This window comes from Haliotis asinina, chromosome 7 (genome assembly GCF_037392515.1).
Source record: "Haliotis asinina isolate JCU_RB_2024 chromosome 7, JCU_Hal_asi_v2, whole genome shotgun sequence".
Classification (NCBI taxonomy): domain Eukaryota; kingdom Metazoa; phylum Mollusca; class Gastropoda; order Lepetellida; family Haliotidae; genus Haliotis; species Haliotis asinina.
The window spans coordinates 34,911,182-34,924,755 of NC_090286.1; the positions used below are offsets into that span (position 1 = coordinate 34,911,182).

Consider the following 13,574-nt stretch of genomic DNA (forward strand, 5'->3'; position numbering starts at 1 on the left):
ATTGCAATGATATTATGTTTTCCACCGCTGAGCGGAAATCAAATTAATAATTGTTTTTTCATCAATCCTGAAAAAACATTATTTACATTCAGGTGTTGCTGATTTCAGAGAACAGTTAGTAACATCTGTCAATCAACTAATCAATCTATTTTCGTGTATTTGTGCATGGACATTGAAACCTTTTCTATTTGTACAAGGTGTTACACGAACAATATTATAATTCAGTTTAACATCCCGCAAAGGGTTTTCAACTTTTCACGAGTATGTTAACACATTACGTCATACCGCAGGCAACACATGGCCCGCCACGTGTAATAACGAGAATGGGTGGATCTACGCTTTATCTGACTTATAGTCAGAGTATTGCCATCTTATTTACATACCATTTTAATCACCAGTGAGCATCTTGGCATTACATAATCAAACACACGTTTTCTATTATACACGTGTGCCTTTGTTGGTATAGCTGTTGTTTGATTTAATACTATTCTGCACTGTATGACGGGGTTCTGTAAATATTCGGACCTTGACAAATATACCAGTGGTTGATATAATCAGCACCTACCTTCCCCGCCGATGCTACTAACTAACTTAATTAACCTTACTGTTTCAGTTCACCTTCAAACAATCTATACTAGGCAAAGTAAGTTAGGGATATTGGTATTTTTAACTAATATTTTATCAGTCGGTCAATGAATAAATAGATCATTATTCAAAATTTCAAAATTTATATATATCCCTAACTAATTGTGTCCAGTATATATCGAAAACCATGCATTCATTCCTCGTTGTCCGGTTGATCATCCCTCAATTTTTCGTCTTACACAAATCTCGATATCGCATTTCATTCCCCGACTGTCGTATTCATACACGTTTTCATCAGTATTGTTTGGTTGGTTGTCATATTATCGGTTTTTTTTACGAAATCGTTTGTGTCATAACTGACTGACTCTCCCGATATTCTTTGCAACGTTCTATCTGCCTAATGCCTCCTACATCCAAAGTAAATGTCAACAATTTCACATTCTAGTTTGATCCACAATGCCGTACTTAATAAACATGTTTTTAATATCACGCCACGGCAGATGTTACCGCTTGCAGTGATCAACGTTTGTTGTACTTTTGTGCCGTTTGTACTTTTATGGAACTGAAGGTCCTTTCTTGTAAACACTATATGTGTTATATCTATTGTTATGTTATCCATGGTGCATTTATCTACTCGTTGCGTGAAGGCTCTGTCATTTATTATAGAAATAAGGATGGTCGGGTGGGAGGGTAGTGTGTAGAGACGGAACAAGCACAATTCCGAGTGTAACACGACATAAGAAGTTGTGTGTTGGATAAATAGTAATATTCGACTGTCATACACGTCATACACGTCATACACTTACTTTTCAGTGATGTGTGTCGGAGATGGAGGAGCGCCGAAGATGTAAATACGTTGGCTACGTTGACATGCAGACGAAAGGAAAGTTGTACTTGTAAGACTATATGACATTTGTGATGGTCGTTTGTTCTGGCTCATCTGAGTTACACAGTACTCAGTATACATCTAGGAGTCATAAATGCAGGCTTCGGATCAAATATCTAATTACATATGTCTATTTCATAAAACTCACTGAGGTTAATATTAATGTTCTGCTTTTAAATCTATTTTAATATTTGAATGACTGGATGAATTTGCCCAACTAAATTGGAACATATAATTTTAGGGTGAATTTTAATATTTATGTTTACACATTAGTTGCGCACTTATATATTTATTTGATGTACGACAAGCATGACGTATTATATGACAGCATCACAGTTTTAACTGATTGATTTTAATGTTTTGTATCTTCAGCTAAACCCTCACCAGTAACTAGTGGTAGATGGAGAAACAAGCGGGATTTCTTGTCTAATGTTTTTTGTTTGTTTGTTTTATTTTTATTTTTTTTTTTATTTTATTTACTTTTTTTGGGGGGGAGAGGGAGGGGGGTTGCCCAAGACATTCAAATAAATATACCTCTCGTGCACAATACCGCTGTGATGTCTTTCATCTACTTCTGAAATGAACATGAAACGCAGTGTCATTTGACAAGTAGACAGGCACTACCCATCAATGTCCAAACTCCCGCTGATATTAATTACTCGGAGTTGGTGTATATTTCGCTCAAACAAAATTGTGTTGTTTCATTTCGCCGACCTGTATCGACTTCTTCTATGTGATAATGTCTTTTTTGTTGAAGGGAATCGGAAGGAAACCTCACGTCAATAAATGTTAATCAAAAATGCCATTCTATTATTGGACTGTCCTCGACTGTTTTACTCGTAATGAGTTGTATAAGTATATGTTCACATTGTGGGATCATACATTGAAATATACAATACATTACTTGCTACTGTTATGCGTTAACTGTTTTCCCTTTGACATGTGCACATCCACTATAGGTATAATATGAGAAAATCAAACTCGAATAGAGGGGTGATTGCGTGGAATAAATATTTCCATTTCATATTCCACGTTTCTGTTCATTTTTAACGATGAAATCATCACTAGGTTTACAGTTCATGGATGACTCTGGTTTGAAAGTAATTAGACAAGTCCAGTTCCTGATAACATAATTTATGTTCATGCATATTTTTGCCAATAGGTTTCGTGCATGAAAACCTTGTTGATTTCATAACTTCTGAGGCTTGCACTATCGTCCGTCGTTGACAGAGATATTTAAAATACAAGATGTGATGGTTCAAACATATATATTTCATGGGACAAAAACAAAACAAAAATGAACTGGATTGGTCAACAAGCTCAAAAGAACTTATATGAAGACCGCTACAATATATATAGATATATGAAAGAATGTCATCATAAGAAAAATTGATATTTTATCAAATAGATTTTGTGACATTAGTCCAAAGACTGAGGTCTTGATGGTTGTATACATTTATGGAGAGATGAGATGAATGTTTGTCAAATGTGTAACATCAAAACTCAAATGAACATGCAATATGTATATCTTACATAAAGTGAAAGACGCACTTTCAACTCGAGGTAACACCGTGTCACGTGACAGTGTCTTAATGAAACGCGTCAAGGGCATTGGAAACAAAGCATATCCGAAATTCAGCATGAATGTGTTACACTTTGGCAGTCGAGATTTCTACAAAAGTAAGTCTCTGGTCTCTTTCATATGAGATATTAATAGGTAATTTAAACGTCAACTCCACAAAGGAATTAATTTGAAAGACTTCATGTAAGTCTAGTTTCAGACTCCAAGCTCGGATCAAAAGACGGTCAAGGTCAGGGGCGGTAAAAAGGCATTTTTTTCAAAGGATCAGGCCATGAAACAGAACGAGGATGGGGCTCAAATACAGGATTTACTTGAGGATCAGATGTATTGTCATCGACCTACTGGAGTCAAATAATGATAGAGAAGATTCTCCCATGGAAGTCAAGAGTTTAGCGTTTTCTGGTAAAGCGGGGTCAAATTTAGGGAAGGTTTGGCTCAGTAATAATGTCAGTCAAACAATTTTTGTTCAGGCCATTTGAAATGTGTCTGCTTTCAAAACATTTTAGGATTTATATCGTGCTCTTGATAGGAAGTCATAGCACACAGAGACAAGGATTCAGTCGCACTAAAAAAATAATTCATATCTACCTACTAATACCATCAAGGCACGACAGAGGTGGTTATTGACAAAACATTGTCTTTCCCAAGCATCGTAAATTATGTTTCTGGATTAATTATTATGAAGTCATCCGAAAAGCCTAATATTCCATTTTGGTTTATGTTGAATGATACATCAAACACATACCGAAATTATATTTATCAACCAAAGCTGTGTTCCACGAGGGATAGTGTTTGTGTAAAATCGATTAAACGACATCTCCTAAGAGATATCGCTTTAGCAGTAGAATTTGCACGATGCACTGACAGTGTTATGACGTCATGAAGTTGATGACGCAATAATGCTATGGCATCGCTGCAGTGCAAGTCTAATGACAGCTCAGTGTTCAGAGATGTACGCTTTTCATTGAAAACTAATGAAGAGTGATTTTTTTATCTCGTTGATAAAAGCGAAAATATATTCGGCAAGTCTCGGATATCTATTTGTAACTATATCAACTCGGGGTGATATATTATGATATCAGAAGACACTCGGGAGACATTGTCTCTATATTTCATTATGGAAAAACAGTAACGTCTTGGACATAAGAACTGGGACAACAACCAAAGGTTGACGTCACCAATATGCCCTGCAACATCATCAACTGAAATGAAACAAATTATTATAATAAACATGAAATGAACCTACTGAACGAGATCACGTTGTATATGCCATATCAGTTTTGTTTTGAAGGGTTATCAATTAGTGAAACATACCAATTAGTGAAAATAATTCAGTTTGATGACATTCGTACCATTCTTTGATCTTGCGTCAATAAATCATAAACTGTCAAAACTTGAAGGTATTTTTCGTTGCAGATGAAATAGACCCATTTAGGACAAGACGGATTTCATCCCAGCCTCAGCAGCATGTTGTACGTTCCGATGTCACAAATCAATGACAAATTAGCTTCTCATGTGCACGACAAATGATATCACGGAATACCTAGCGCAACTAATGATTCATACGATCTCTTCGTATTCTGCACTGACCCTCAGACAAGCTCAACTAACGCACAGGGCTTACTTTCTCTCAGTGTCTGTAATTACGGCGCCATATAACAGCCTTCTCGCATGCTATATATGCTGCCTAACCTTGGGGGTCTACAGCAGAGGAGTTGGAACATTGTCAAGCTGGGTTTATTAGCTTACTTAGAGAGATAACTTTTCAATCAGATTTTAAAAACCTCGCTCGCGTGGACAAAATAATAACAATCGATTACTTGATTACTTTGGACAAACGGATGTTAAACATTCATAAATAACAATACAGAAAATAAAAAAATATATTTCATGTAGAAATACGTTGAGTTAGAATTAATTTAATTATAATGACGTTTGAACTATTAGTCCTTTGGTAAAAAATGCTATTCGATACAGCGAAACCTCACCAATCCGACTCGACGATTCCAGGTAGCAGAGGTAACGGTATTTTCTGTACAAACACACTCCTATCGGGGCTGTCCGGTTTGTAGGATGTGCAGATTACCGGGGTCTGTACAAACACACTCCTATCGGGGCTGTCCGGTTTGTAGGATGTGCAGATTACCGGATGTGGTTATCATATATACAAGGTACAGCCTTACGCGTAGAAGTAGATAATGTCGTTTCCAAGATTTAAAGAAATCACTAGAAACATTCATAAGTTTTGTCTATTTTTTTCAGTTTGGCAGGAACATGTGAGAGACTCGCGGGGGAAACGCGGTATAGTCGTTTTACCAGCCTGAACAGGGTATTTCGCCTCGTATATTTACATGCAAAATCAATCAAGAGTATAACAAATGATTGTGAAGCTGTCATGCACCTGGCCGCAATGGATGACACCACACCTACATGTAACACCGAATTCCTTGGATTTGATGTTGTTCTCTAATGACCATGTTTTGTTTGACAGATTGCTTTCAACTGTGTTCGGTTTGGGTTTCTTTTTTGTTCGAGAGTGTGCAAAACGCAATCAGAACAGTTAGCAAATGAACATTTTATATCAGAGAAAAACGTATTGGTCCAATATGACTGTGCGCTAATCTTTCTCACAGACCACAAATAATGCAACAATGGACTAAACGAGTCCATCTCAACTCTAGAATGATTTAGCTAGTGTAAATTGGTCCAACTCCTGGTGACTGTTTTGGGTTTCTTAGGGTTTCACTTATGTTTCGTAGTTTATAGATATAGGTCATGGTAGTCTTTTCTGGGTTATATCTGTTTTCATATAAGTGGTATATAAGTATGTAAGTATGTGTTCTGGACTATTTTGAGCTCTACGTTTTCATTGTGTTCATATTTACTTTTTGAAAAATAGTCTAGATTGAGCTCATCAAAAAACGCATTAAAAGACGTAACATGATTTGTAGAACATGATATAAAACAGTACAAATATAATTACTTTGACAACACTCACGCACGCACGCACGCACGCACGCACGCACGCACGCACACACACACACACACACACATACATACATACATACATACATACAAAAGCCGACAGACGGACACACAGAAAAACAGAAAACAGACAGACAAACAGAAAGATAGATCTCGATGACCTCGTTGTCATAATATATGTGGAGCTAACCTCGTCGGAATTCGGTTATTTACACGGTGATAATGTGCTTGGAAAACATCATCATCCACGGCCTCGGACAACCCTTACACACTCTCCCAAAGCCGTAATTTATTTTAAAACTGTACAACTTTCCTTCATAGACATTCAAAGCTATTTCTGGAGTATTTTCAACCATACAATTTACATCTGGCAATATTCCCACACACGAAGACCTGGTACCCCGGTTCTTCTTAACGAGTGAAATAGAATTCCCAAACTACAATCACAGGATACAAAATATCTCCAAGGAATACTCCAAGGGAAACACGGTCCACATTACCGAGGTTTTACTTTACACAGTGTACGTTTTGAGAATAACCCATTTCATGATTTTATACACCTGGGAATATTGCAAAAGAAATGGGCTACGTTTCAAATCACTGTTTCCATACCTTCCATACTCGGTTATCTACAGAAAAACTGTACGTACGTACAGTTTGACTGCAGTATGTTCATTCTCAAAAAACACACGAAAAACTATGTATTTACTTTTTGAATACACTTTTGAAGCTATGTTTAATCATACTGAACATCTATACCTTAACACTAATGTTCTAAAACTGAGCTGAATCTAACCTCGTCCCACCTTTTAAAAGAACTTCTAACTTTTACTTTAAGGGCGTATACGTTTTCTTTAGAGGCCCTCACCAAGCATACAGAACCTGCATGTTTAAACAGACAACTGTGGGTATCAAATGGCATTTATTTGTATCCCGCAATTTGCGGGATGTTCTTTCTATACATTTAATAGGAACGAGCTTAAGCAACAATATTTCAGACATCAGGAAATATTCTCCCGTTTACAATCAGATCCTTATGCAAGGAATGCCAAGAGAACTCTTTCACGACAATGTTCCAGCACTAAGTCTATTTAATCGGGTCGCTCAAGGTCCCGTGTCTATTGGCGAGAACCAAATATAGTGTGTCGATGTGAACTTTAATCTCGAATGAAAGGAGTCTCTCAAAGTGGCACTTTTTTATTGTTTTTCCATATTAGAGGCGATTCCTGACTGTTTGAAATATTTGTCAAGTTTTGCCCACTTTTATTTGCTGTTTTGGCAGTGGTTCGAACGTACTGAGTAAATAATTCAAAATATTCAGGAACTGTCTCCAATTTTCCTTGCGACGAGAAACGAAGAGTCAAACAGCATTGTGTTGTTATCTGCCCACTACTGTAACTTCCCTTAATAATAAACATAATATGTACCTGCATCTGCTTTTCCATCGAGTTCACTTCTTTCTTCATAATTACCCCGATCTAAGGAAATACGATTTCTGCCTTGAATGTATACAACTGAGCAGTCTCATCAAATTGTATATGATATAAACATTCTATATAACTTGAGTTAGTTTTGTTTCACGCCGTTTTTAGCGGAGACAACAGAAATGGACTTCACACATTGTACCCATGTCGGGAATCGAATCCGGGCCTTCGGAATGACGACCGAACACTTTAACCACTAGGCTACCTCCACCGCCTCTGAGGTGTTTGAGTCCTCTGATTCTACATCACCAGCTTTTACCACCAACAGCTGGATATGACGCCATCGTCAGCACTTTCAGTGATGACATATATTTGTCGGATTTCAAGTATTCCTTTGTAATTTTTACATTCAAATAAAGTATTTCCTGTTTTCTTCAACTTTCAAGTCAATATTTCCTTTCCTTGAATTCGACAATTGTATTGTCATGGCAATGTAAGTGGGAACATGAGACACATATTTCAATCAATTATTAACTCGTCTAAATAACATAACTTAGCATAGCTACACTCGTCTAGGATTACAGTTAACTGCAAATCCACGTATGTGTCTCGTGTTCTCATATCAAACTAATTCAGATGTAAATCAGAAACAAAGTCAGGTATATAATAAATAACATCATTTATTTTGTGTTTGTGTAATATCTTTGACAGACATGTGCACAAGGATGGCACATACCAATATACAATATGGCACGAACGTTCCGACATGACTAGTGTTAATCGCTGTTTTTACAAAAATACAAACTTTATATATATCATATATATCTGAAACAATTTCAAGCACCGATAACAAGGGTCTATGCATAAACCGTTGGCGGTTATATACATTTTGTTCATTGTATAATTGGAGAATTTTCATCAGGACAATGGAATTTGTTTTCGAAGATAGCATTTTTGCAAAAGAAAAATCCAGAGCACCATATTCAGCTTGAGCCTTCTACATCTGGTCTACATTGTCTAGAGGAAATTAATTAGGAAATCTTGCATATAGTCTATCTAGTATAAAGCTGCTAATATCTTGTGGAATAGCGGAACTGAATAAAAGGTTGAGGTTTAATGGAACTTTTCACGTCGTGAATTTAGTCGAAGCTTATATTTAAATTGCACTTGTCCTGATATGATTGTACATGAACGTTCCAATGGACGCCTTAGTAGCACTAGGCACTATACAAGGGTCATAAGGATGAACTAACGAGTGTATAATCTATATGAACTAGAACCATACTTCGGTACCCAGCTCCAGGCCAGATACCTCGTTTCTGTAACAATTCTGCTACCAGGCAGTACCAAAAGGGTTTTTGGCCGAAATGAAAATTCAAACGTAGTTTGAGACACAATTTGATAACTGGCCAAAACGAGTTTACGTATATATATATATATAAATGCATATAACAACACATACAATGGAAGAATGGCGTAAGGGAGCATTCCTTTTTCTCACCCCTCATCGTGCCCCTCAATGAACTGGGCCAGCCCAATCATTGAGGGGTCCGGGAAGGAGAAGTTCCAACATGCAAATGTGGCACCAGACTGATACGGACCAGCCGCACACAATTGACACCAGCCGAAACAAAATATTGCATAAATGACAGAAAATCCTGTCACAAATACATCCTAACAAGATGTACAAGTACACCCTAACAATAGCTGTTCAAATCTGCCTGAAAGGCTGCACAGAATACATGCAAAGCGTCCCATGTGACAGTGAATTTCCCCAGTGGGAATGGTCACCAAAAGTTCAAAATATCGAGTAGCAGTGTCCCAATAAATGTCACTTTTCGGGCGATTCCGGCACACGGTGCTCGACGCTGCATAGAAAATCAACCGGACCCCGAGAGCTGCTGCGAGCTCTCGCCGTTGCAACCTTGCGCTGTTCAGACTGTTGCGAATCTGAATCCAACACTGCGTATCAGATCGTTCATATGTGGCGCTTCATGTGGAGAGAGAGATGGTCACTTCTGGAGAAGGCACGTTCACAGAGATGGCACTGGAATGGACGATCACCGGTGTGTTTACGGTAGTGACGGGTCAGCTCGTCCGAACGGGCGAATTTCCACCCACATCCCTTCCAAGTACAATGGTAGGGCTTCTCCCCCGTGTGGGTTCGGAGGTGAGCTTTCAGGTGTGAGCTCTTTGTGTATGTCTTCAAGCATCCAGGATGGGTACACGTGTGACTGGTCTGTCGCTTCCTTCCCCAAGTTCGTCTGCCCCTTTTCTTGGGTTGAGCTGCAGAGTCTACTGGCTGCTGAGGAAGAAGAAGATCAACTAGTTGTGGGGATGATGGTGGTGTGATCATCTGATGGACCTGAGACATGTGCCCTTGTAGCTTGGGCATGATGTGCTGTGGGTGGAGCATCAGGGCGTGGGGGTGAGCCATGTTGTGGTAGAGATTCATGGGGTAGCTCTTCATGTGATGGTCCTCACGATGTTCTGGGGAGGCTGGAGGAGAGATCTGTCCCGGGAAGGCCATCTGATGTTGCGGAGCGGATATAACCGTCATACTTGCTGTGTAAGTAGCACAGGAGTTGGGCGCGAGTGGGAACTCCTGTTTGGGAATAACAGGCTTGAATTCTTGGCGTTTGTTCACCTCAACGTTAACTTGATGAGCTACTGGCTCAGATTGGCTGGTCTGAGCAGCATGCACGCTGGCATCAAACTTGATGTCAGGGATATCAAGGAATGCGGAATGAAAGTCTGGCAAAGGCTCGCAGGTGGAGCCAGGTTCCTGTTTAATCTTCATCCCCGCATCTTCAGGGTAAAGATTGTTTTCTGACGCAGTGTTATTAAGGATGAAATCCAGATCCAGCAACTCATCATATTGCGTATCCTGGGACTGAGGGGAGAGCTGACTGACCGGGCTAGACGCGGACTTGATACTTCCGTAACCCGGGCTCCCGGGAGAAGAGACGGACGCAATGGCAGTCATCCCTGGGGACGGGAGGTTGGTGTTCAGGGATGCTGGTTTCATAGCCTCCGTCATCATCTGAACCATGCTGCTCTCATATGGTGTGTTGTCCTGGTAAAGCAGAGACTCAACATCTTGCCAAGTCTGAAAAAACACAAAGAAAACCGTAAGATATATGACACAGGTAGACAATAAAAACAGTTAGCGTAATATATACGACAGCACCTGGCCAGAGTACACGGCACTTGCACAATGATAATGTCACTTACCAACTGATCAATATCACACTGAAGGTAGTTCATTTCGTAGTGTTGTTCAACAGTATGTCCGCCTGAAGGCCTCGTCTCTATGTTGTGTGGTGTATCTATCTACATGGTCACTTATATACAGTACGTTGCATGCAGCAGAGACGCAATCCGATTATTAGAGATTGGGTACCGTCGTAAGTATCCGCTCGTGCAAAGATCTATCATTCGAGGTCAAGGAAATACAATTAGCTCGTGTGAGACAGTAGTCACGAGACTTGTCTGCGATGGAAACCCGCCAAACCATCAGTGGCTAATTTCTTTCCACGCCAGGTAATTATCTGATCGTTTTAATTTCAAACCAAGGACATTCAATACCTATTACTGGCTGATATGACACATAATCGCCGCATACATGCATATATTATGAGTTATTTATTTAACAACAGCAACTATGCCTGATAAATTGTATTAGCTTAACGTTACACTTCAAGAACGTTTTCCGGGATGAAAGTATTTATAAGAAATATTTACATTCGCCCCGCGTGTGTGAAATATATTTCCTTATGCGATATTTACACTATACATTCCTCTAATCACTGGTTCGTATCACGCGAGATACACTGTAATGGTTCATGATAACATTATATAGTAACAGTACTTGTTCAGCACAGGAAATGTCTGTGAAACTGACATATGTTGATTTCGTCAGCTGTACGTCTCGGTCCGATGAACACATATGACATGTCAACTAGGCTCCTTATCACATGTGTTGTCAGTATAGCTAAGGACGTATTACATGTTTCACAGAATTCACTGCTTCTGGTTTTTATATTTCTATAGTTCATCAAATAGTTTAACACAAATATACATTGCTGCATCCAATGGTAACGATTTACATGCATGACATTCCATCACTTAAAATTTACATCAGTTAAACTTATCACATGTTAACTGATTACAGTACAACAAAGTTACTAAACATGACACACGTGTTTGCCATTTAAGAGCATGGTATATATATATATATGCATATATATGATAAAATGCAAAAAATACATACGTTTTGTAAATCCATATTATCCTCGTATTTGATAAGTGAGTTTCCTCCGAATCGAGATTGTGTATCCAGCATTGGATCCAAAACTTGGGTCATTGTTTTCAATCAAACTCCTTTTAAAGTTTCTCAGAGAACAATCGCCTTGCTTCTACTAGATCAAAATTGAACTGAGTGTATTTTCTGCAAGTCAGAAAATCTTATAGTCTTCTAATTTCGTCCAAGTCCACGGCAAATTCTCAGCGATTGGTTGCTATTAATAGCCTTGTATATATATCCGAGGCGAAGGCTGAACGGAGCAGAAGTCGCTCGAGCGATATGGCGAGCGGTTGTGACTGAGGCCAGTGCTGGAAACAATACACACAAACACACTCAGCTGTTGGGAAGACGATTAGTCATACAGTTTAGTGTGACGTATGTATCACACAGTATTTCTTACTTCACTCATAGACACACAACCCATTCGTTGCTTACGTATGGTATTCAATGACCTCTAACCCCTTGGGACTAGGAAGCGATGACTTCCCTGGCTATCCCACATACTGAAGATAGTGGTTACAGTCGTACGATACGTTCTGTTAGTAGCTATTAATAGATGACCATATAACTGCAAACGGTACATGTCAAAGTTGGTCATTTGGGACAGTCTGCCATGTGTTCACATATATCCTTCACTGAAGCTTTCATCATAGAGTTTCGGTGTTTGTTGCGGGGGTAGTCTGAGGATAAGATTCAATACGTTTTGTCATCATGAATTAATAACTATGTAAAAATGTTATTATGGTGGAAGTATTACAAATTGTTATTATGTTGTGAATGGTACAAATCTGAAATTTATTTCAAGTACAGAAAACCTTTTTTATTCATCAAAATAGGATTTTTATACTTTATTTTATTTTAATGCTAACACGCTGAAACAATATGCTTGTAGCCATAAAATAGTAACTTAAGTGGAGCATTTAAAATTAATTTAAAGTTTTGGTGTTTGATTTTAAACTGGTTACAGCGACATTCAGTGAGCAAAACCTTTAACTAAATTATACTGTACACTGTGTCAAACACACTGATAGACAACGTAGATTTCGGGGACTAATTTCTTTTCAGTCTTAAAACACTTTTAAAAGTTTAAAGGACAATTATTCATTTTTACGTTGAAATGTCAATTTAAGAAATATTTGTTGACAGACCAGCCCTAAACCAATCCTCTCTATGAATTGCAATTATCACAGATTGAAATTAATCATTGTCTGACATGCATGTGTTTTCTTTAAAGCTATTTAAATTTTTCAAGGTTCTACATCATCGTTTATCACAATTTACAGTTAAGGAAAATTATTTGCTCTGTTTAGATTTATTAACGCTGACGTATTTCAAACATGTTTCATTTTCGATAAGACTTTTTCAGTTTTATCCTATTGTTTTGTTTGGTCCGGGTTGTCAGTGTCATGGGAAGTTAGGCTGAAAAATCTTTTATTTAATACGAATCAGCAATACCGTAAAACTATTTACTATCATGAATGTTGGAAATCAGGATATTATTAATGATGTTGTTATCCTATATTTCACCTTTTCTCGTGGGATTCATCTGTACCTTAAGGTGCCTTGTTTACTTCGCGTTTACCTTGCTTGGTAACCTGCCGAGCGAGCTAAGTGAAGGGAGGTAACTCTGTAGCACACGGTCGGTATTTTGCTTCTCTACATGATCGCATGTTGAGTCAATGTTACCCATTGCCATACTAAAATGCATCATTTCATACAACATGCCATGTTACTACTAATCATTCATTCCTTATAAAAGAAAACTATAAGTCCACGATTAAATTATAAGATAGAAAAATAACAAAA

The 13,574-nt window shown here is 38.2% G+C and overlaps 1 protein-coding gene across 1 annotated transcript; it reads right to left on the reverse strand.

Moving 5' to 3' along the window:
• Positions 1-8,124: 8,124 nt before the first annotated feature.
• On the reverse strand, positions 8,125-11,933 carry LOC137290419 (Krueppel-like factor 3). The gene is made up of 2 exons (XM_067821344.1): positions 11,736-11,933; positions 8,125-10,571 (listed from the first exon to the last, which is right to left on the reverse strand). The coding sequence occupies exons 1-2, from the start codon at positions 11,826-11,828 to the stop codon at positions 9,441-9,443; spliced, it is 1,224 nt and encodes a 407-aa protein (XP_067677445.1). The 5' UTR covers positions 11,829-11,933; the 3' UTR covers positions 8,125-9,440.
• Between the last annotated feature and the right edge of the window lie 1,641 nt (positions 11,934-13,574).

Coding starts and splice junctions, on each gene's coding strand:
- LOC137290419 (XM_067821344.1), bottom strand. CDS start 11,828: ATGACCCAAGTTTTGGATCCAATGCTGGATACACAATCTCGATTCGGA. Junction 10,572..11,735: donor ATAATATGGATTTACAAAAC/GTATGTATTTTT, acceptor GTGTTTTTTCAG/ACTTGGCAAGATGTTGAGTC.